Source organism: Marmota marmota, unplaced genomic scaffold, assembly GCF_001458135.2.
Source record: "Marmota marmota marmota unplaced genomic scaffold, marMar, whole genome shotgun sequence".
NCBI lineage: Eukaryota > Metazoa > Chordata > Mammalia > Rodentia > Sciuridae > Marmota > Marmota marmota.
In genome coordinates this window covers 10,515,907-10,541,818 of record NW_025999900.1, presented here as the reverse complement: position 1 = coordinate 10,541,818, position 25,912 = coordinate 10,515,907, and the positions used below count along the sequence as shown (strand labels likewise).

The following is a 25,912-nucleotide window of genomic DNA, read 5'->3' as shown; positions in this document are numbered from 1 at the left end:
TTTCCAAACCAAAAAAAAAAAAAAAAAAAAAAAAAAAAACTCACTTCTGTTTCTTAATGAAGTAAAGCACAAACAGCGATTATCAAAACCTTCTCATTAATCGAACCTCAGTTTGGAATCGAGAATGTGTCCTTTGTTTGTTGGGTTAATTCAAAGTAGATTGTCCTGTTGAATTGACTTGGGTGAAAATGACGTCACGAAAAAAGAAAAATCACCACTTTTCTTTCAATACTACCCAGAAGAGAGGTCAGATGCCCAAGGGATCCATTTGCCACATAAACACACTAAATTGGAAGGCAAATGCATGTTGCAGCCTGCCAGTGGGACCTACCTGTCACTTGTGAATTAGTGCATTCTGCTTCAGGGTTTCCAAATGAAATTCTGAAACACCACACTTCAGTGTTGAAAATTTAGCTAGATTACAGCAGTCTTTTCCCTACAGAGGGCTTTATTGCCTTGTAAACTAAACTTGGTAGGGGAGACATGCTTAATAGCTAGGTTAGATAGTCTCAGTTTCAGCAGGAAAGAATCAAATTGCCTGATAAAAGCACTGGGGGAGGGAGAGGAGGCAGGATGGAGACTATTAAAATGTTTACATTTTATGTCAATGCTTTAACATAGATATACTGAAACAAAAGTCAAACATGATCAAAAACACCTTGTAACAAGGTTTGTTTTCATATGATCTGTTCAGGGAGGGAGCTACTCCACAGTAACAATGTGGGTTCTCACCCATAGCAGCACATCACAATGGTGCACGGTGAACAGTCACCAGATGAGCTCCGAGTTGCTTGCAGCTAATGAAGCCTGAAGCTTCACATGGGACTTACATTAAATATAAATATAGTTGCTTCAAAGCAATCTCCATAATAGCCTCTCTCATGCTCATCTGCATTTCTATATGTTTTCCTGAGTGGGAGAGAAAGAGTGGAGTTATAGGTAGACTGCAGAGAATTATGACTGCTAAGAATTACTGATTTTGTTTTTCTTGTGGGAAAATGTCTGTCAAATAAGGATTCAGAAAAACACTGGGAATCACTAATCCAGGAGCCCAGGAACGAATTCCTGTCACTGATAGCAACCTCCCTTACTAGCTCTGGAGGGCAAAGAGGAGGAGGTATTGCTTTTCAGATGATTGCTCACTTACTTTGATGGGATGAGTTCCTAACAGGAATCAAGCCACATGGGGACAGCTTTTGACAGCTGTAACACTGCTTCATCCTACTGCCCACCCTCTGCAAGTCCTCAGGTAAATAAAACTAGTATTAAATTCAACATGGACTAAAATTAGTTTCTTGTTGCTGGATGTGGTGATGCACACCTATAATCCCAGTGGTTTGGGAGGCTGAGGCAGGAGAATCAAGAGTTCAAAGCCAGCCTCAGCAAAAGCAAGGCACTAAGCAACTCAATGAGACCCTGTCTCTAAATAAAATACAAAACAGAGCTGGGAATGTGGCTCAGTGGTCGAGTGCCCCTGAGTTCAACCCCAGTACCCCCCTTCCCTCTAAATTAGTCTCTCATTGCATAGACCTCCCCTCTTTTAATTTCTGACAATAGGTTCAGGTTTTGGAACTGTCTTCATCCAGAAACTCTGGAATTCCTTCCAGATACTGTAGGCCTAAGGCAAGCCAAGAATTTTACCTTCACCTAAGCCAGGGCCCAGGAATCAAAGGAAACCCAGGACTTAACTAAGATAACTGTCTCTAGCTGCCCATCTGGTTATTCCTTATAAAATATTTATATCTGGGAGAACGAGGCCCACACCCTCCTTCATTATTGCCTGGTAGCACTGACATAAGTCTGAGCCCAAAGAACAAATTCTTAGTACCTCCACAGACAGAAGACAAGAGGGACTCAGGCAACCAAAATGGGAGGAAAAAAGAAGCCAACTGTACAATGAAGAACTCCTGACAGGTTCAGACTCCTTGTGAGAGTAAATGAACTCCACAGGTCACTCAGAATTGCTTCCACCCCACAGTCCCCAGTGGAAGCCACTCTAGAATGGGGAAGCTGTCCTAGACAGCTTCTGTAGAAGGGCAGGGTTTCAGAGTGGGCCTGTGCCTCCCAACATGTGAACTTCTATTGGCTGACTCAGTGGCTCTCGATTGCTGAGGCTAATGCGGTAACCGGCCAGGAGGAGGTTGCACATTCACACAGGGCATGCAACAGGACCGACACACTGACAAAAGGACAGTGTGAGGCGTTGTGTATCAGCAATGGCATGAGTGTGATCTGCATCCAGGGTTGCTGCACAGGGCTGGGATTTGCCCTTTCGACTGCCAAAGGGAATGTTGAAAATGCTACATGAGAAGCTATTCATTTTTTTAAAGAGATGAATTGTTTTGAAAAATGACAGGATCCACTTATAAAACACTTGATTTTTAGGCAAGAAATAGGTGGTTGAGCTTTGGTTTGAACACACCTTTAGCAATAAAAAAAAAGGTGGGGTGGGGACAAGAATGGTTGAACACGCTATCAAAGCAGGATTGCTGAGAGCAGAAATCCAGAGAAATGACCCTCTCCAGGCCTCTATCTGCAGTTCTATTGAAGGAACATGGAGAAAACTGCAGATTCTGTATATAGCACAAGAGGTCACACCCAAGAGGTTTCTGGAGGATAAAGGGAAGCTATAGGATGTTGGGGCTGGAATGACTCTCCCAATATATCCTTTACAAGCAGAAAGATTGTACCCAGGCTTAAACTTCGGCTCTTCTTTTTGTTCATACATGAAACCAAACTTTCACTTTTTAAGTAAATCTCACTAAGAGTCCAGTAGATAAGATAACAAGGATATAAGAAATGCAGTACCAGCAATGGTCAGATTTGCCCAAGAACTTATTGGATATCATATCAAAAAATAAGTAACCACTTAATCTCTTAACACCAAATAATAATCTCTTGAAAACAGTTGGAGAACTGGGAAATTAGACTTAAAAGTAGCTTCCAAATAAAACATATCCACTAAAGTGTTGGAAACATTTTAAACATCCCCCCCCACCCCAAGAAGCATCTCATTTATTTCATACTACCCAGAGTTATGAAACGGACTTTATGTAATAAAATGATATCCTCCAGGATACAAGACAAACACAGTGTTATGAACACTGCACTCCTTGAAGTATGCAAATTACTTGCCTCTCTAAAATTGTATATGTGAAGTTTTGTGCGTGTGAGTATGTGTGTTTTCCTGAGAAAGGTCCCTATCTGGATTTTCAAAGGGACCTGAGATAGGGGAAGACCACTAAAACTGTACCTGAGATGGGAAGCAACCCGTGCCCAACTGACCCACCCAGGGGACCATGATATCCCAGGAAGTGTCCCTTCTCCTTGTTTTCAGCTTTCATGTCTCACCACACCCCCCTTTCCTACTTGATTTTCTTCTCTTCCCACTCACAATTCTGTCACTTCTGGAGTGAGGACAAATGGCTTTTGTTTTAAAAAATGATGCAAACTTCTTCTGTTTGGCAGACTGCTTGTGTGTTCTTGTAAACTTCAGAATTTATTGCCAGTTTCATTTCTGCTCAATACTTGGGTTTCTAGTTAACTCTGGGTTTGTGCATATTCTGGAACGTTGAGCATACCAGATGTTTGATTGCTGGGGACATATTGGGAGCATGTTTCCTGTAGATTTTAGTAAGCTCAACATGGGTGTTAGACAGCCATGAACACACACACAATCAGCCGGCAATCTATAGACCACTTTCAGGAAGCTGAGGTGCTGTCTCTTTCCCAGTTTATATTAGTATCTGAAATATTTGCAGCCCCAATCTGAGCTGGGATTTGCAAGAAATATTTAGAGCTTGCTCAGCATGGCATTTTCAATCATATTCTGTAAGTGGGATGCTGGTAAATGAGCCATAAAGAAAGAATAAAGAAAATGTTACTGTTTATTGGTAGATTATGGCAATATGCAAAGTAAACAGAAGGGAGCTAAGGGAGGGAGAAGTGCTGCAGAGGGCGACAGACCTGGGTGTGTCAGAACCAGTAGGAAGAACAGTGGCAACTGCTGAGCAGAGGGAAAGTGCCCCTGCTTGATATCCTGAGGCAAGAATGGAGTACTAGAGCTGCTTTAGTACATCACAAAAGATAAGATGCAGGCTCTCAAACTGCCTGAAAATTTAGCTTTCATTTTCTACCTATAACAGAATGCTGTTTTATAGTTTGGAGTGGGTGGAAGGGAAAGATTTTGCTAGATCTTTAAGTTACTAAAAAAAATAAAAAAATAGCTGCACCATTGGGATAAGATATATTCCCAGGAAGAGCTAGAAGTAGAAGACCCCTGACAATATAAACATAACTGAAATCTAAACATAAAAGCATAAAAATGTACAGAATGTCAACACTCACTCTGAAAGCTGAAACCAAGGAGAAAATATTCAAACAGAAAGATTAATGTCTATGTCCAAAAGACAAGTAATAAGATTAATAAGAAGTTGGTAATTCAGAAAAGCCTGCATTCAGTCTTAAGTGCCCTTACTTCTCCCAGCTCCATGCCATGCTGAGGAGCATATCCTAGATGTGCTATTCCAACTACTTACCTCATTGCAGTCACCAGCTGGGATGTGTGAAGGTCGCGCTTCTTCATCTAGTGGCTCAATTACTGTCACCTCTGCAAACTCCTCCACAGATTCTTGAAACTCAGGCAAGGACCTTCGTCCATAACGCTTCCCACCTCTAACATATTTGGGCTGAGCTTCCAGGGAGCAGTCTGGACAAGGAGACAAGAGTTGAGGCCACATTACATGAGAATCTCAGCCCTGAGCTAACATTCACAGCCGTTGGATACAGCCTCTTATACCAGCCCTGAAATAAACCACCACTGTTTGCCAGCTGTGGTGGCCGTGGGCGTATGTGAGCTACTGGGTCAGATGCAGAGCACAACTTCTAATTCTGAATGATTTATAGCAGCCCGAGTAGATATCTGCATATCGTGGGAAAGATGCAATGGTAACAGCAAAGGATTTTAACTCAAAAGTACAGAAGATCAGGAAAAGGTGAGGGATCATATTTGTTCTTCTGTTTACTAAGCTAATGTTCTGCAGGTTGGAGATGCAGAAGTGGGTAGAGAGGAAAACAAAACAAAACAAAAAAAACCTAACCAACAGATATCTTGGAGGAAATCTTGGAAAATGGTAATGCAACAGACCTCACACCAGCACTGTAAAGTTAGCATCCACATCAATTAGAAACACCCTCCCTTACCTCAACGACTCCTTGGTCAATTATTCTACTTTATGGTCTATCAGACAAGTAGGAAGGTAAAGCAAAGAGATGGATACAGCAGGATCTAATCAATTAATGACAGCAAGTCACGTCTATGAAGCCTGGCATCAAGATCTCATTCTCAAATTAAAAGCTGTGGAATAAAACAGCAAATGTAAAATTCTATTAAGAAAAACGGTGTGTTGTATTTTTTTTCCTCTTTATGAGCTTCAGTGTTGTACAAAATGAAAAGGAATGTGAATAAGGGGAGGGCCATCTCTTGGTCTTAAAGGAGGGCTTCAGCATTTTGACATTTTGACATGGAAGGTTCAACATTCACTGACTCCACCTTTGCCACCACCACCATCGCTGCTGCCATCATCACAGCCACCAACACCATCACCACAATGACAGACTAGCCTCTTTCTACTATAAACAGCTTTAAAGCAACAAAATAAATAAATACTTCACTCTATTTGAATGTCATCTTGACGATTTATAAAGTACCTGTGCAGTATTAGGAGAATAAACAATTCAATTAAAATATAAAAGACTGGCAATGCTTTGATTTCTGTTGTCTTTTTGTCTATAGACACACTGTCTCTCTGGAGAACACAATATGGGTTCTGTTTGAACATGACAGTCCTCACAAGATATCTCAGAACTCAAGACATGTTGATTTTTAGGTGAGGTATGTAAACATAGCATCAAAATGAGGGTGGCTGATTAGATAAGAGTTGAAAGAACAAAAGCCTTCTTCTGCTACCATTGAACCACAGTAGGTTAGCCCTCACTTTATGGCTTTCCAGGGAGGGCCGATGACCCTGTTTGACTAGCCCTTGCCCTTCCTCTGGCACAAGCTCAGATTTCGTGAGACTCACAAATGTGGCCAGAAGCATTCTGAGAATGCTCAGCAAAGCTCAGAGTGAAGTATTTATGCTGGCTATACAATCTCTAGTGATATTTATATCCAGCTTTTAAAAAGTCCCAGTCAAGTCATTTTTATTAGGTCAAGCGATTCTCTTACAGGCAGTGTTCAAACATACAAAATTTATATTGAAAATTGCATGCATATTTGAAGGTACCTTTTCTCAGAAGGGAGTGTGTCAGCTTGTGGGGATTCAGGAGCGGCACAGACACCCGAGCTACTTGGCAGCTGACACCCATAGATGCTAGTCAGATAAGAGGCAATGCAGAACCATCCTTAATTTATTAGATATTCTTAAATTTTAGTGGCAGACAACAAGATACACCATTAGTGACGAGGGAGTGGGGGACTTGGAAAAGATTAAAAGGAAAACTTAAAACCTTTGAGAACAAAGTCACGTCCAGGGATGGAATTGACAGAGGACCTCTTCAACTGCAGGCTGGAAAAAAGCTTCCAAAGGAGAAAAGCAACATTCTTAAGAAATCCTACTGTGACTAGTCCTAAACTTACCTGTGGATGAAATGATTCCTTGGTTAATAACTACTAACTACCCCCTACTTCAGGGAGCAGTTGTGCATTGCAAACAGCTCTTTCTCTAAGCAATAAAAGACAATAGATTGTGAACCATTAGGGACCCATGAAGTTGTGCTTTGCTTACCTACTCACTTCTGCATTGCCAGGAACTTAAGATTTTTAAAATTCTATTATAATAAGCAATTTTAAGCAAACTTTAATATCTTCTACAGAATGTACCTATTATAGTCAAACTCTAGAGAGATCTATTAAACTGTATAATCTTTTAGAATAAAGATATTAGCACACAGAAAAGAAAAAAAGATTATTAATGTTTCCTCATCACTGAATTTTCAAAACCATCTGTGTGACCAAAAGAGAATTAGAGTCCACACACCATTTAAAAATAGTTATCTCTTAGAATTATACTTAGACATTTCTATTGAGAACATTAATGTCATTGAAATTATATGATAAGAAGAGAAGAGAGACCACAAGAATAAGGAATTCCAGGGAGAACATTTATAGTCAACAGCCACTGCTGTGTTAAGCATCCGAAAACCACGATTCTCCTTTTTAGTCTCAACCAGGGCTTCAGAAGTCAACAGCAGCAGTCCACAAGTCAGTCCATGGCCAGGATATTAAGACTAAAGAATGCCTTGGGCTGGGGTTGTAGCTCAGCTCTTGAGAGCTTGCCTAGCATGAGTGAGGCCCAGGGTTCAATCCTCAGCACCATATAAAGATAAATAAAATAAAGATATTGTGTCTATCTACAACTAATATATTTTAAAAAAGAAAAAAGAAAAAGAATGCCTTGTTCCTTCTTACCAGGCATAGGAGCAAAACTGAAGCACTAGGGCAAAGTTAGTTTATTAATTTATGAGAGTATTCAGATGTAAGTTTTTTAGGGTTTTATTTTGGAACAATGTACCCATGCCAGATGACATGGGGTTATTTGGTTTGTTAAGAAATAAAATTATTTACATCCCATAGTTTCCTTTGACATAGATGTAAGGAATGCTCTGATCATGAGCTCCAAGAAGAAATGTGAAATGCCAATTAAACAAAGTAGAACTGCTCTGTCTTTGGTATTTTAATTCCTTGAAAGTGTATTTATGATTCTGCCTGAGTCTCACTTCTGAGTCATTTTTCTCTTTCTCCCCTTTTTCATTTCTCCTATTTAGCATCACTACATAAAAATAAAGATAGGCTCTGAAGGATGCACACCAACCTGCCTTGGGGAGTCTCAGATCCATCCTGGGAGAGGTTATGGTAAGGTAGTTGAGATGCTCTAGGTTTAATTCCCAAAACCAAACAATTGCTTATGAGTAGGGGCCAAAGAGAAACCTTGGTTTAATCCCCTTAAGATGCTGGAGTAATGAGGAAGAAACCAATAATCTCTAACAAGCAGGTAGAGTAAAAGATCTAATTCAAAATTCAAAAGATGAAGCGGGGAAAAAGCCCTATCCCTTTTAATCTTAGAAATAAAGGCTGGGTGCTCATTCTTCACTACACATCTTAGTTGTCCCAAGAAGAGAAGCTGCAGAGCTGTGGTAATTTTCCCCATCCAGATTAGGATGAACCTCCACACACACGTATGACTTGTGACCAGAAGGTCCCGAACTTACAATAAAAAGAAAATTGAAACACAGCATCAGGGAGAAAGATACTCCAAGTGGATGAGCCAACTGCAGGCAGGGAAACAAACATCAGTGGCATGCCCATTTCTCTTCCAACTCTTCCCAGGAGTGCTGATGGCAGGAACAGCTTTCCAAACCTGACCCCGGCCACCAACATGATGCAGGTGGCCGCTTGGAATGCTCAGGTGTCCTAAAAACACCCCATGGATGGCCAAAGGCATAATGACAAGACACTAAGGGAGGCTCCACTTAATCAAATGCTTTCTGTGCACAAGTGCAAGCTTAGGACCGCAGATAAAGTGGCATCCACAGCACACACATGAGAAGTTAAAGCAGGTTTTCAAAGCTGCCCTCTAGTGTTACGTTCACTTAACCTCATATTTACTGGACACCTGCCATGGGCAGGGCATTATGTTATACTTGTTGAGACACAACATGGACATTTTATCATTTTCTGAAGCAAACTTCTTGGATCTCCCATATAATCTGATGCTATTTCCAAGGATGAAGAAGAAAGCCTGGCCATGAGGGTGCAGCCATTCTTATTTTGGAATTGCTACGGCAGACTCTTGCTTTCTGTTTGCCTTCCTGACCCACTTAGCCTAGGCAGTCATTCCCAGTGACACCGCCCCCTTCCAAAGAACCTCAGCGGAGAGGGTGCCAATCCAGGCCTGTCATACTGCACGCCTCCTGATCTCACAGGATTCCTAAAATCCATTTGACATTAACAAAGGATAAAAAATGAAACATGTGCAAACCTCCAGACAAACACCCCCAAGAAGCTTTCTTGGGAAAAGGCAGTCATGTAGCAAATGAGCACACCCTGCCCCACTGAGCATCCCCACCTCCTCACCGGTTATGAATGTGCCATTACACAGGGACTGCAAACCCCCATCTGATTCTAAATAAGACAAGGAATTAAAGGACAAACCAAGAACAAGACTAGGAGAGAGACTTACATATTTAGAGCAAACGACAGAGATTGACACAGAGGCAGAAAGACTGAGAGAAAGAGGAGAGAGAGAGAGAAGGCGGTGAGGGCACAGGAGATGGCAAACTTAAAGGCTTGAGGAGGACTGCAAGAGGGAAAAAAGAAACAAAATAAGAAAGGAAACCAAGAGGCAGGAGAAGAGCAGAGAGGGGGACGAAGGAGGAGGGTTTAGGTGAGTTGGGGCAGTGGAAAGGTGTAGGGAGGAGTAAGAAGGGGGAGAGAGGCCAACAGAGAATGGACAACACAAAAAAGACACTAGCAAAAGCCTTGTGACATTATCTGCCATTCCTTTTGCTTCCCAGTGTGCTCCCAGTCCCCAGGAGACATCATCCCAAGCAGCCTTTTCTCCCCATACTTGTGTGTGCTGGCAGGCCTTTCCAAACAGCTGCTTGGGGGTCCAGAGACATCACTACCTCACTCCCCATCTACTCCCCTCTCCTGGAATCACCACACGAGGTGCAGATGTTCAATTGGGTCTTTCAGGTTCTCCCAGTGACAAAATTTTAGGAGCAGTCTCCATATCAGTTCTTATGGGTAAGATGCTTCTTACTAGAACACAGGTTTTTGGATACAAAGGTAATAAGGGTGGAGAAAGGCTCCAGGGAGAAAGGCTCTGAGAGGAAGGTTAGCACCCCCAAAATTGCTGAAGGTGGTGGGTGAGTGTGGTGTGCCCAGGACTGATCAGTGTGACTACTTGGTCTATCTCAGACTTCCAGCAGTTGACAATCAGTCAACAGGAAAAGATCTTTGAGTGGATAATGATTATGATTGCTTCCCCAGCCTCGGCATGGAAGGATCAATTGGCTGATCTCTGTTAGGAGGTCCTGCATCAGAAGACACTTGGAGGAAAAAAGCAGAGTCACATTTCATCTAATTGAATCCTCCCCATTGTTTAAGGCACAACCCAATACTCATTTCTCTCAAGTAACTTCTTGGCACAACTCTACTGGAACCTTTTTTTCTATGCATTTGGTGTAACTCTTATTGTTTATCATTTCCAACTTAATAATGATTGTGGTCATATTTTTTCTAAAAGCACTTTTTACATGTTAAGATTGCTTACTGGGCTGGATGTACTGGCTTACGCCTGTAATCCCAGCCTGTCAGGAAACTCAAGTAGGAGGATTGGTAGTTCAAAGCCAGCCTCAGGAACTTAGCAAAGCCCTAAGCAACTCAGTGAGACTCTGTCTATAAGTAAAATATAAAAAAAGGGCTGGGGATGTGGCTCAGTGGTTAAGTGCCCCTGGGTTCAATCCCCAGTAAAAAAAAAAGAAAAGAAAAAAAAGATTGCTTACTCATCTTACTTCTTACTAGAACACAGGTTTTTGGATACAAAGGTAATAAGGGTGGAGAAAGGCTGCAGTCCATTCTTCTGAACTTATTGGAATCTTGCATTTTTTATTGAGTTATTATTGTTATTGCTTTTTAGGGGAAAAAATGAGTCTTAAAATCCACAATTGTTACACTTTCCAGGACAGCAGGGCTTCGTGGAAAGTAACTGGGCCTTGTACCCAGATACTCAACTGCTGTCAGGGTTAGGAATACTTCAACTCAGGAAGGCTTGGTTTCCTCATCTGGAAGGAGTGAAAAGAACAGGAGCTACATGGAGCAAGGTCACCAATTGGTCTATCAGCTTCTGTCCTGGGAGCTCTGGCCACACTCTGGTTCTTTCAGACTTCTACAGAGCCAGTGGCAGCCCAAAGCCAACAGGCCAGGGACAGGTACCCAGCAGTGGGTGCCTGGAAGAGCAAAATCAGGAAGAATATCCCAGCCTTTAACCTCACAGTCGATTTCCTCAATTTCATTTTTTTTGTAACAAATAAGATCAAGGCAAATGTATAATGACATTATACAGTTTCTCATCTCAGAAACTGGAACTGTCCTGGTCCTGATCTTGTGCTTATCCTAATTTTCTCTTCCTTGTTAGTTTACTTTCCTTTCATTTGGGCTGATGCAAGAGGGATGGGCTGATGCAAAGGGACACACTAATTTCTCTGTGGAAAACCACCATCCTCTGTTTGGAAACCTTAGAGACTCGCTGATATTAAAATTAAAATATAAACACAACTTCCAAGTAATCTGCTTCATTATCAAAATTCTCACCAGTCCCATTTATTTAATTTTAAATAACATGAACAGCTCTAGCACATATACATATAATTTTAAAAGACTGCTTTTTATCCTTAGTAAAATTACCATAACAAGGAATCTTCTATGGCAAAGTTTAATAGCTGCTCAGTCTTTGATTATATAGATATACCACAATATGCCTACTAATACACTGCCAATTTTTTTCTCTTGACACATGCACACACTGACATGAGTACTCATACATAGCTCTTTACACATATCCATAATTACTTATGTTGCATAAAATCTGAGAGTCACACTGATTAACCAAAATCATTATTACAGCTCTTGGTATTTATTATCTTCTATAATTCTAGAAAGGTTCTATCACTTTATGTGACCACCGGTAGTAGGCACGAGTGTTTTCAATTTTATGATATTAAAAACACACTCTTGGGCTGGGGTTGTGGCTCAACGGTAGAGCTCTCGCCTAGCACGTGCAAGGCCCTGGGTTCGATCCTCAGCACCACATAAAAATAAACAAAAAAAATAAAGGTATTGTGTACAACCAAAAAATAAATATTAAAAAATACATTCTTTTTTTTTTTTTTCCTGCCTCTGCTTTCCCTTCCCACCAGTTCATCTTCTGTGTCAGTGGCTCCCAAATCAATGTTCTAAAACACCAAAAATGATTTTGAAAATATTGAGAATATTGCCTATTTTTGGACATTTCCACCAAGGGACTGTGATTAGTTAGATCTGGGTAGGATTCAGGAATCTGAATTTTGAAAAATGTTTCACAGTAAAGGAAGCCCTACTTCAACAATATTTAGTGGGTGTATCATTTACATAATTTTAATCCAAAAAGAGAAATGCTATGTAGTTTTTATGGAAATGATAGAAGGAAACTTCAAATGAAAGCATAGTTTCTCTTAAAAATTCTAAAGCAAAAATGGCAAAACATCAACATGATTTTATTGTGAATGGAAAAATGTTTTATTTTCTTTTATTTTTATTTTTTTTTATTTTTTAATTTTTTATTGTTGGTTATTCAAAACATTACATAGTTCTTGATATATCATATTTCACCCTTTGATTCAAGTGGGTTATGAGCTCCCATTTTTACCCCATATACAGATTGCAGAATCACATCAGTTACACATCCATTGATTTACATATTGCCATACTAGTGTCTGTTGTGTTCTGCTGCCTTTCCTATCCTCTGCTATCCCACCTCCCCTCCCCTCCCCTCCCCTCCCCTCTTCTCTCTCTGCCCCCTCTACTGTCATTCATAAAAAATACATTCTTAACACCTTCTTTCATTGTATTATAATTGGGGGTAATGGTTTATTTCACTCTTTTGGAAAAAATTTCTGGTCCTCACGATTAGCATGTCACCAACACCAGGAGAACAGGGATTAAGTTCTCACTTATCTTACTTAGCCAAACAGAGGACACAAAACATGTCTCTTGGACTATCTGTGTGTAATGCCTCCCCAAAACAGAGATGTTAGCCAGACTTCAGAGATGCAAATACAAATCTTCCATTGCTGCAAATCAAGATTGAACCCAATGACTTACCATAGAACCTGCTTCACAGTACATTTACTAAGTGAATGAAAAGATAACTGTTTATTATATTGATGGCTTCTTCAAAGTACAAGAAAAATAATTGTGAGTAGGGCAGTTCTTGGAATTAGGAAGGTCTGTCACAAAACAAAACAAAACAATCACCTTCACCACAACACTGCCCAGCCCTGCTTTTCTAATCAGTTGGCTTTTCCAAACCTGAGTTTCTCTCCCTCCAATAAACAAAGGAAAGACACTTTCAACGAACCATATCAGGGAAAGGGCTTCCTGCATTATGCTAACATCTACTATAAAACAGAAATCTAATGCAAGATGCATCAAATAAGAGCAAAATCTCTGGGGACTAGATTCAGCTAGCATGCTGATGCCATGTAGCTGAGAGCCTGTGGCAGCATTTCCACTACAAAATGCAATAATCCAGAGCCGTCACAAATTGAATGAAGAGGTAATAATTAAGTTGTTGCACCTCTCTTATTCCAGAAAAATAATTTAAAAATTAAATTGTACATGTAGATATGAGGGGAACTATGCCACTGGCAATGCTGGTCAGTTTGAAACTTACAAAGGACTCCCCCACATTTGTAGTCCATTCTTCTGAACTTATTGGAATCTTGCATTTTTTATTGAGTTATTATTGTTATTGCTTTTTAGGGGGAAAATGAGTCTTAAAATCACAAATAAGAGAGTTATAAGATGTTGAAAGTAACCTAGTTCACAACTTCTCATTTTAAAACCTCAGAGAAGTAATAAATAGCAGAGCCAAAGACTATGGAAATAACGACTTAATTTCATTGCCTTTGAAATCCCATTAGATCTTTGTTTTTGTTCTATATAAATAATTTCTTTTATTAGAGGAATGTAAAAGATATTGAGCATTCATTCTTAGGAAGAAGCACTTTAGAGTATCAATTTATGTTAGGTAAAATCTTATAGAAACACAAAAGCTAGCTTTTTTCAGAGATTTAGATAATGTCATTTAGATATTAGAAGACAACACAATTGAATCTTGGAGCTTAAAGGGATTTTAGGTATTTTCTAATATGACCAATTTTAGATAGGAGCTGATTGAAAACCACAGAGATGAGACATGTAAGGGCACACGATCAGAGGGGCTGAGTCAGTGTTTCCTAACTCCTAGCTCAAGGTTCTGTCTGTCTTATCAAGTTGACTTTTCTGTATTACAGCCTGGTATGGCATCTGATAATTTAACTCATAAAAATCCTAAGTGTTATAAAATATGAATGGGCTATCACTATGGCCTTCTTATTTTTTCAGTCTCCTTCTATTGTTTAAGGGCAGCTTTTTCTCTTCAAGTATATCAGGACCACTGATTTTAAAAGCCAAGGCAAAAACAGTCCTGGCCCTTGTGGTAAAACATGAGTACTGAGCACCCAACAATGAAGGACAAAGGTATCCCTGTCACCAACCATCATCTGCAACACATTCTCATTCACTTCTTGATGCCTCTGGCTACTTGGCAGACTTGTTGGGCCAGGCTGCACTGACTGAGGACCAACTCATCCTTTGAAGGTTAAAAATCTTTAACCTAAACCCAGTACGTCCCTGGTACCCAGGTGATGCAATATTAGCATTCTCCTCTGCTATTATCTGTGACACTTCAATTAGGCTCTGTTCCTCCTTAGGCTTCAATTTGTTCTATGATAAAACTGCAGAGATCTCTGCAGTTCTAAAATGCAATGGTCTGTTATTTAAGGGACAGTTATTGTTATAAAGGGAGAGGAAAAGCTGAAACTCAGGTGGCTTCCTGATGCACTGCATTGGAGTCCTTACTCTTTTCTGTCTCTGCCCACCCAAACCAGTCAGTGAGAGTGGTTAGAAGAATGCTTGAGGGAAAGAATTGCTTGATCCTCATGAACAACTGGTGAAGCCAGGGAGAGATGGACAAAAACAAAGCAGAGATATTTAGAACAAAGCCGGGAATGTGGGAGGAAGGGCTGATTCATGTCTCTTATTAGATAAAATAGTCTTTAGGCACAGACTCAATTCTAGATTTTATCCTAGCAGAACAAATGTTAGGGAAGTCATTTAAATCCTGGCTGAAATGCTATCAGAAGGTGTCTTGCTGCTGCTTTACACTGATTTGGGAGCAGTAGTTCTATCACAAAGCTTGCTGCAGTCTACCCCAAGGACAGGGCACATGGCAAGACTATAAAAATCTCTTCTGTGTTATCCTGGGAGACTGGTCCAAATCATAACCTCTGCCCACACAGCAGCAAGATACACACATAACTGTGAAATCACCATCAGCAGCTTGATATATCTGCTTTACTTCCTGCTGTGACCAAGCTCAAATAGCCATGTTCTAGCTCAGTCTATTGCTTATATTACAACCCAGCACAAGTCTAGGGGGCAACCTCCACATCTATGATCACCATAAATCTCTATCTTTATTATGACAATTTTCTGGCAGGTGACAGCACAGGTTTTGAAGAAAAGGCGGTGAAAGGACCATGTGGACTAGGAGCAGGTCTACCCCTCCCAAATCCATACAAAATCACATTATCAGCCCAGAGAAGGCTGAATTTATGTCTCTATTACCTATGTTCATATGAACTGAAATGTACACCAGCAGTGATATCACCATTGTCCTATCAGAGTTCCTAGATCTTGTGTAATTGTTATAAAGATGAAAAAATTTACCTTTAAAAAGTAAAAATACCAACAAAATGTGACATCCCATAATTAACAAACATCCTTTATTCCAGTAGTAGTCACCTACAGAAATTTTACCACCTGTCTGGAAAAATCTCAAAGAGTGTAATACCCTCTTGCTCAGGCTCACTGGGGGCTTCTGGAGAGTGCTGGCAAGCCTCAGAGTTGAGACTAGCCTTCCTAGGGATGGTGAGCATCAGCAAAAGCGGGGACACAGTCCATAATCCAAGACACTGTGGAAGGCAGAGTTCAGATACCTGGCACAAATCTGGAACATTTCAGAAGGTACAAAGAAGAACTAGATCACTGGTGAGGATAAGAAATGAGTTCCCATCTGTTTCATCTAAATAGGTCACACTGAACATGTACTGGTAGCCACAAAAATGTCAATGATTTCTCCTTGGTCTCAAACCTCATTGTATTTTTGATGTTCTCTTTTTTTTTTTTAAGTCAGGTTTATTGTGATGACATTTACTTTGAGAAAATTTCATCCTTTTAATGCACAATCTACAGGTTGGAAAAAGCTCACATAATCATGTAAATTAACATTACTATTGAGATATAAGTTTTATCATAACCAAAATTCCATCATGTAGGAGTTTTAATCAATCCCTCCATCTAGCCTATGACAGCCACTGATTTGATAAACCAGACTGTACTTTGATACAAATTTCTGTACTGTCTAGACTTCCCTCTTAAATATTTACCATATTTTATTGATTCCAACACCAGAATTGAGCACACTGAAATCAGATCATATTTCAAAATCAATGGCATCTTAATTTATCTGGAAACATTTTTTTTAATTTATTCTTTTTAGATGTACGTGACAGTAGCTGACAACAAATTTTAAGAAATACCTGAAATAGCAATGCGTCTCATAATGTACAGTACTTTAAAAAAAAAAAATCAGTGAAGTCTTTTATTTCTTAACATTCATTGACTACTTACTATGTGCTGAGCACTCTTCTAGACACTGGAAACATAAAAATGAATACACAGCCCTCAAGGAGCTAACATTTGAAAGGAGGAGACATAAATAATAATAAAAATGCCTATGGTAATGTCTGTAGCAAAGGCCTAGCCACTCACTGAGACTAAAAAGAATTATCTCTAGGTCAGAATCTTTCTTCAGGAAAAATGTCCCCCAAATCACAGGCTTCCATGTACACAGGAAATAAGAATGAGGGTGGTCACCATTTAGCTTCTCCCCATTCATTCCAGGAGTGAGTTACTGCCATACCATATGACATATTGCCTAGGAACAATCCAATTATTTTTCCATAATACGCTGCTATAGTGGAGAAGTCTCATTTTAGTGTTCAACAGCTGCAAGGCTTTTATGACAATATCGAAAGAAAGAAGTCACTGGAAATAACTGCTCAATCTGTGAAAGGCAGATGTCCCAAATCCTTCACACACATGCTTCAAGGTCCCCACATTTTTCCCTGGACAACTTTTTTTTTTTTAATATTTATTTTTTAGTTGTAGTTGAACACAATACCTTTATTTTATTTATTTATTTTTATGTGATGCTGAGGATCGAACCCAGGGCCTCACATGTGTTAGGTGAGTGCTCTACCACTGAGCCACAATCCCAACCCTCCCTGGACAACTTTCAAAGGGAATGTAGAAGAGGAACATCTGTGCCCTTACCTGGTTCTTGAAAGTGCTCCTCATTAGACAAAGTCCTAGACAAGATTAGTATTAATGCTTCTTTGAATTGGTCAAAATGCACCTAAAAAATAAAAATAAAAAATTTAAAATCATTTCCACAGTGCCAAGATATCTATGAGGTACCAGAAGAGTTTGTTCCCATCTTGACAGCCTTGAATTGAGTCATTGCCCACCTTTGTCCCCTTTTTTCTTCATTTCTCTAAAGTACAGAAGGGACAATGGGCTGATCATTTTGATATTCAGTGCCATAAACAAATTAGTATTATATCAACATTGATATTTATTCAACCCCCAAGGGAAAAAGCTGTACAGCAAAACCCTCTTAAAAGCTCAAAAGCTTAAAAGATATATATATCAATCACACACACACACACGTGTATGTTTGTGTGTGTGTATTTAACTCTTAGCTTCTTTTATTTTTTCAAACAAGAACAGAAAAGAAAAATGTTAGGTTAGATATTAGGAAAAACTTCCCAAGTAAAGTTTTAGCTCTTAAGATATTCTAGAAGAGGTAAGCTTTCTTTTGAGGATGACTGGACTATGGTCTTTCCTGGGGCAGGAATATAATAATTTATCTCCCAGTTGCCCAAGAGTCTATAAACAAGCATAAGTCAATAGCAAATCAGGAGATAAGAGAATCTTGAGAATAATTTTCATGAATCCATAATAATACAAATGCCTTGACTGCAGTGTGAAAGAATCTGTCTTATTTAAGGAAATAGTCAGAACTGGGATATTATTTTGCTTAAAAACATAAAACAATTTTCTTTTTGGCCAGCTAGATTTTTCTATAACTTCAACTAAAGGGACAGGAAGAAGAGATGGTAGTTCTTCTCATCATAAGGCTTCTTGGATAATGTGGCACCTATTTACTCCATAGATAAATACAAAATGAAAGTCTGATAAATGTTGCAACCTTTGCTGCTGTGGATTTTTCTGGATGTCATTACAAAACACTGCCTAGAGGCTTAAACATAGGTGACAGATTAAAAAACACCTCCTAGTTAAATTTGGAAAAGCAAGAAACCTTATTAGTTATCTAAACAATGGGGGAAAATCAGATAAGATATTACCTGTGCAATCAAAGCAAAGGAGAAGAATCCATCTTCATTTATGTCATAAAATTGTGTTTGCTTACAATTTACCACACACTTCCAAGGAATATGTGACTTCCCAACCACATGATTTTAATTAAGTAAAATTACTTCCCCAAATCATATTTCTTTTAGACTGAACGTTACATATTTTTAAAAATGTTTAATTGCATATATTTAAGGTGTACAACCTGGTGGCTTGATATATATTTATATACTGTAAAAAAAATCATCATAACCAATCTAATTAACATATCCATCATCTCATAGGTTTATTACTTTTAAAACTGCTTGTTGTCATGAGGACATTTAGGATCTATATACTCTTGGCAAATTTCAAGTTAGATTTATGGTCTTGAAAAATCAACAATCAAAGGAGCCACAGTAGTCTGTCATGGGAGGCAGGGCATCTGCTAAAGAGATAGTGGGATACAACCCATGGACAGTTAAACAGTTGCAGAAATGCAAGCTCTGCTAACCAGGATTCACAACTGACAAATTACTTCAAAACCCCTGGGAGGGAGGATTTGTGGTCTTAGTTTCAGGAATGGGCTTTAAGCACAGTGTACCCCAGCTCTAGTTCACATGGCAACACCATCTTCCCTACCAGCCATTCATAAACATCCCATACCCAGGAGCGTTCCCATCCGGGCCACTTAACGGGCAACTCCTAATTCCTAGCAGAAGTATTCCTTTTCCCAGGGCAGGCAGCAGAGGGTTTGGAAGGACACACAGAGGCTCTGGTGTCAGGCAGGTCCAGGTTCTAACTCTGGTGCTGCTGATCACTTCCTGTTGTGAAACTGCTAAACCTCTCTGAGCTATTCTTTGCTCATCTGTCAAACTGAGGATATCTATCAAATAATATAATTCACTCAACAAATATTTATTGAGTAGCTGCTATGTGTCAAGCACTGTCAGATACATGGCACAAATCTGGAACATTTCAGAAGGTACAAAGAAGAACTAGATCACTGGTGAGGATAAGAAATGAGTTCCCATCTGTTTCATCTAAATAGGCACTGGTGATACAGCAGAGAACAAGAGTGACAAAAGACTTGGCTTCATGGAACTCCGCTCTCAGGAAATATCAAAAGGAGTCAGGCAGGTACTATGCTAACAGCACTGTATGAATTTTATGGTTTTTAGAGTAACTCCTCCCTCATCATGTTACCAGCATTCTAACTTAGAGCCCTGACTCTGGGGTCCTAACTAACCAGGCTCAACCAACCTGCCCCCCCCCCCCAAAAAAAAAAAAACAAGCGGAAAAGGTCATGGTGAAATGTAGCAAAGGGAGCTTTAGTTAATACGGCCATAATGGGAAGGCAAAGTGTGAGATCTAGCATCTCAGCCCTGTCTTGGGCACTGATGGGTGCTTTAGGTTCAAACAGGAAGGATTGGGGGTCAAGAGGTAGGCATAATTAAACAGATTTGGTCAAACTTGTCTGGTTGATCATTCTTTCAGTTCTGGTTCCATGAAGTGGCACCAGAGAAGCCACTATCACTCTGAGGGGCAATTTATACTTGTGGTTCTGGATGTTTATCCATCAGACCTGTGATCCTGGAAAGTGGCAACTCAATTCTCATGAAGTGACTGCTCCTGGTGTTCCTGGAAGGTGTAGGACAGGATTTAAAACTTCTAGGTGCTACTCCAGAGATCTGAAACTGCATGCCATAGACTTCCCTGCAAATTTGGCTTCAGTCTTGAAGAGTGATGAGACATGTTGGCTAAATTTAGGACCAATAAACCTTGTATTACTAGTTTTAAATAAGTACTCCTTAGTTGATGAACATGCCTATGTTCAAAGCTGAGCAGGGACCCAACCCAAAGTTTAAGGAAATAAAGAAGACAGATACAAAACCTGTAGGGCTCAGTAGACCCAGGAGGTCACAGCTTTTAGCAAAGGCATTCTTGTTTCCAAATCTATTACAATAGTAGTGTTAGAGAGATAAAATGAAAACCATGTAAAATGTCTAGAACACCCTAGAATTTCCTAAGTATCCCACAAGTGGTAGTTAATACTACTAATAGTGGGGGTGACTGTTCCCACCACTATTACAGTCAAACTGGGCCTACATTTTGAAGCGAAGCAGCTGACTGTGGGAGCAGTTGAGATAGATGAGTGGAAGGGTGGGATGGAGCAGGGAGTTTGGGAGCCCACCTTCTCCCAGCCCCAGGACCTGTGGAATTGCCCAGAACCAGAGGAACTGATCTGGTCTGCTGTGTGTGGGACGCCCAACTCTGGTTTCTTGCTCTAAGATATTCATGGAGGAACCTGAATGAGCCTAAACTTACCCTGGCTTCAAGCTGAATGGCAGGCTCCTGTTTCAAATCCTTCATACTGACTCTGTAGGTCTCCCTAGGATCTTTCAATGGTCTAAGTTTTGGCCAGGGCAACGGGAAAGAGCCCTTCTGAATTGTGTCCTGACACAGTTCAATTCAGTAGATGGCAGTGGTGAGGGTCACCCAGGGGTTTACATACTTCAATTTTATTCCCCTGACAAATGATAATGCACACATAATTTGTACTTCCAAGACTTTATATGAGGCCTAAATCTCCCTTTTATAAGGTATAATAGGCCTGGGGTTGTGGCTCAGGGTCTGGGGTTGTGGCTCAGTGGTAGGCACTGGGTTCGATTCTGCACCGCATACCAATAAATGAGAAAAATAAAGGTCCATCAACAACTAAAATTAAAAAAAAAAGAAAAAAAATAAGGCATAACAAACACAAAAATGCTTGAGATGGTACAAACTTCATGCATATGAAGGCTGTTCATCCTGTAACTCCATCTACCTAGAGTCCAACAGAAAATGAGGAAACTTACAAGGGAGGTGTAAGGCTAAGCAGGGCCCCGTAGAGCCCTGAGCTCTTGCCTAGGAACAGCCACAGGACCAACACAGGATCTCCTTACTCTTACACTACCAGATTTTTTAGAAACTTCATTATCTGCTTCCTAACCCACTAAAGAGCAGAAGTAGCAAATAAAAGAAAGGGGCATTCCAAGGTAAGACCAGGAAGTAACTACTGACATATTTGAATTGAGAAAAGACATTAGCTATCTTCCTTCAAACAAAAGTGATGTGTAATATTTTTATGCTTTAAAAACCATTTTTTAAAAAAGTTTTTTAGCTATAGTTGGACACAATACTTTTATTTTACTTATTTTATGTGTTGCTGAGGATCAAACCCAGTGCCTCTCATGTGCTAGGTGAGCACTCAGCCACTGAGCCACAACCCCAACCACCATTTTTAAATCTACAGAACTGATTAAAAAAAAAAAAAATGGCATGTCCACTCAAAAATAGGTCGTGGTCATTAGTGTTGGGATAAAGATTAATAAGCTACTGAAGGAATCCTCAGGGTATCATTCTATTATATTATAAAAGAAAAGCTGATAGATCAAGAAGATTTTATGATCAGGGACAATCTAAGTTATGTTTAATTATTCTTTGATAGGATAAAACTTCAAAAATCTCCAGTAGTCAACATGTTGTGTGTGTTCTCTCTCTCTCTCTCTCTCTCTCTCTCTCATCTGTCACTATATGGGGTAAAAGGTCCAGTTATCTCCAGTTAACCAGAACATTTTATTAACATGAGTCCTGAATAATACCAAGTGAATGGGAGTATTTTTGAAAGTTCATTCTTTCCTGGAAATTTTGTCCTTTCAACTTCACAACATCCATGTGAGATAGTCAAAACAGAGATTGCCCCTACCCCCTTAAAATTTAAGAGAAGTAGCGCAGAGAGGGCACGTGCTTGAGGCCATGTGTCTTGAAAGTGATGGGGTGGCTTAGAGACCCTAAGTAAGCTAGGTCTTCTGGTGGGCCTCTTCAAGGCCCAGCCTGACCCAGACCCACTTCCCTCCTGATCTGACCTCTCTGGGAAACCCCCTGCTGCTGCAAGTCAAACCCTACCCTTCATACAGAGCAGCTGGGTGTAAGATGGCAACAGGGGATCAGTCATCAAAAAGATGCATAACCTCGGAAGTTTATCAGCTGCACTCTAGATTCTAGGAAAATAGGAGAGTGACATGCAGAAGAAAAAAGAAAAGTGCATTCATTATTACAAACAAGAATCTGGTAAGTGCCTTGAAAGAGACACAAACAAGCCAGCAGAGGCCTCTGGTAATTCAGCATGTCCTACTGGGCCAGTACGGAAGGAAATTGGGATAGGTTTTGACTGCTCTAAGATATTCACAGATGGAGTTAAACGTTTTCAAAATGGACTAATGATATAGTTAAATAAGCCTCATTTTAGAAGAAAAAGCATCTATGTGGTTATTAACTCAGAGGTTCTTCATAATCTAATAACATTTTTCTAGCTGTCCCCCTCCTTCCTCAATAATAACAAAAATCCCCAAGACCAGATACTATTCAGCAGCTGATAAAAATAATTGGAGTAGCTTTAAGTCTTTCATTGATCTTTATTTCTTTCTTACAAGGGCATGTGGACACTGGGCCCCTGGATTTTAAATAGCAGTAAATGCCACATCTTTGATTCAAGGAGATAGTTCTCTAATAGAGGCAGGTGATTGCTATTTTCCATCAAAGCTCATGAATACTGATGTGGCAAAAAAGCCCCCAGGGCACAACCCAGAACCAAAATGTTGACAAATGCCCTCTATTGTGAAGAATCACATAAAGAGTGGGCTGACTATGTTCAGTAACCAGAATTTTTAAGTAACACTTTTCTTATCCCAGGGAGCTTTACTATTGTATTATGTTAAAATTTAGAAATCTTCACAAATACACAAGGCAATTAAATCTCACAGGGTAACAAGCTTCAAGGTTGTGCACATGCTGGTTGTACCTCCTCATTTGAATAATAATTGCTGCCATTCATTTTACAAGAATCTCCATATCTTGTATGCCTCAAAGGGCAGTTTGCAGCAATGGGAAAATTACAGGACTGACTAAAAACACACATGACATTTAAACTAAATTAACAGGAAGACTAGTCAAGTCTGATATTTTTTTGTCAGGTGTCACCACTGCTTAATAGAATTTACCTCATCATTTTTCCTCTCTACATTTTGTATGAATGCTTTTTTAAGAAATAAGATTTGCGTTACTGGGGGGAAAAAAGAGGTTTAAATGCCCCACAAGAAGCAAATGCTAATTCAAACCACAAAGAAACCTTCAATAGGAAGTAGAATAAGGAACCAAAGGTTGCATAAAATCACCTTGAGCAATCATGGAGATCAAATGCACCCAGTTTGCACATGTATATAGGCAGTACTTCAAACAGACCCAGAGTGAGAGAACTTAGTTTAATGAAGTGAGCTTATTAAACAAGGCAAAGTCCAGGCAATTGTCATTAAATTTAGTAGGTTTATATCTAGTAATACAAAGGGAAATCAACAAGAGAGTATTCATAACATTGTTAGGAAATGGGTATAGAAATATAGACTTATCAGAAGGTCAATGTATAGGAAAATAATATTCATAGCATTATGCAAGGAGAAATAACATACACTGACGAAGAGATGTAGTTTTACAGTGAAAGATTCAGTTATGAAATGTTTTATTCTAAATGAAGTCTTTGGGCTATTGTAGCCCAGCAGTCATTTATTGCAGACAGTGTAGGGAGGCCAAGACCTTTTTAAAAGGTAGATTTTTAAAACTAACTATATGAATTTGTTCTCCGTGACTAACCCTGCCTAAAGATGGAAATGGACACAAACCACCACCAAACCAAGACAACTTCTAGCAAATTCATTTTCTATTCTAATAAGCTTTCTTAGAAACACATTACTTTGAAGTTACTATTTATTGAGGACCCCTTCTGGGCATGTAGTGGGTGGAGAAGAGGAATGTACAGTGAGATATGGTGGGTAAACAATTTTTCCTGGCTCTATGATAAAATTATGCACACACAATCTCAACCAACTTTCACTGCAATCTTGCAAGGAACATATTATATTTCCATTATACAGATGAAGAAACTGAGGCTCGGAGTATTTAAGATGACATGCCATCATGGCTAAAAAACAGCAAGAGCCAGTACCTGAATCCAGGTCTCACCTCAAAGACCATGCTCTAATAGAACAGAGTCTCCATGTGGTGGTGGTGCTGATAGTATTTAGAGGGGAACAAAGAATGAGACTTATTTTTGCATACTGGAATTAGAGGAAACTGAATATGTACATTTAAAAGCAGGGTCTTGGAACTCCAGTATCCCACGTGGAACTGTCTCAAATGAATTGTCTGACCTTGAACAATTCTCTCCAAGTGCTGGGTTTCTTCATCATACAGATGAACCCTGTCAGGTAAAATCTGTGATTGACACTGAATAACATTACGCGGACAGGAAGCAAACCATAAAAGTATCAGTGGAATATTGGTGAAATCTAAAGAGCATTCCTGACCATGTCTTCTCTGACATGGGCATTATTGAAATAAAGTAGATTGAAGACAATGGCTGTCTAATGCTTGACCCTTCCTGCTTTTACAGAGTTCAAGGCCTTCCCAATAGCTCCCCCTCCCCCCTTGCTTCCTGTCACATAAAACACCTCAGAGACTTAAGAACTTAAGGTACTCAAAACCTAAGTAAATTTCACAATGAGTTTGACAAGAAAGCATTAACATAAAATAGACGCAAATCTAATAACTCCCTCATTAGAAAGACTTTTTATAAATGCAGAACCACAGACCCACAGGAGTTCAGATCAACCTCAAATGAGACTCCTGTTCAGAAGGAGAATGATAATTCACCTGGAGTCACAAGACCAACGGAATCACACATATAATCCTCACTGCTACAGGTTAAAGTGTGATAGTTTAAGAGTAAGAAAAAGGCAAAGGGCCAGGCATTTGAGAAATGCAGCAAGGAACATTTCTACCATTCCCTGCAGTAGGTTCGAAAGGTCTCAGATCAATAATATGATATAGTAGCATGATCACAGGATAGATACAAAAAAATAGGCGGTGATTGATGATGAAGTGTAATTTTGCACACAGAGAACAAGTCCAAATAATCACTGCCTAAAAGCACTTCTCTATTTCTGATTTACTCTTCAAATGATTAAATATATATTAAAGAAAGAAACCTTAAAATGCTCTTAATGAACTGGAAACAAAGAAGTAAATCTACCATTTGAAATTAATCATGACATTTATAAAAGAACCACAAGCACTTTGAAATGAAAGGTAGAAAGCTGAGCTAAATTATATATTTGTATAGCTATCAAATTTTAATACTAAAAATTTCAAAGTGCCTTTGATGGCCCAAGTTCACACATCTTATTTGGAAGCCAATGGTGAGTTCTGCTGCCAAGTGGCTTATTCCCATTCAAAAGAGTGGGAATAAGGACAGAGAGATATTTTAGCATTCAAATTCATATTAAAGTAATGACATAGCAATGAAACACTTTAGAACTTCAGGGAGCTGTTTTTTCTTAAAGTAGGTATGTAACAATAAAAAAAAGGAAATGCATTTTTAAAACTGAATATAATAAAGGGCTTCAACAATACCAAAGCAAACTATCTTCTTTTTATGCCTATTTTCTTTTCTTTTTTTTTTTTTTGGGGGGGGGG

The 25,912-nt window shown here is 39.5% G+C and overlaps 1 protein-coding gene across 7 annotated transcripts in view; it reads right to left on the bottom strand.

Annotated features, from left to right (window-relative positions):
* Nin (ninein) overlaps positions 1–25,912 on the bottom strand; it is a 103,053-nt gene that overhangs the window by 64,176 nt on the left and 12,965 nt on the right. For all 7 annotated transcript variants that reach the window (XM_015490874.2, XM_048798607.1, XM_048798606.1 and 4 more), the window contains exons 3-4: positions 17,264–17,345; positions 4,539–4,708 (exon numbers count right to left, since the gene is read on the bottom strand). In XM_015490874.2, the coding sequence (XP_015346360.1) occupies positions 4,539–4,708; positions 17,264–17,345 (252 nt within the window). The remainder of the gene's footprint in view (positions 1–4,538; positions 4,709–17,263; positions 17,346–25,912) is intronic.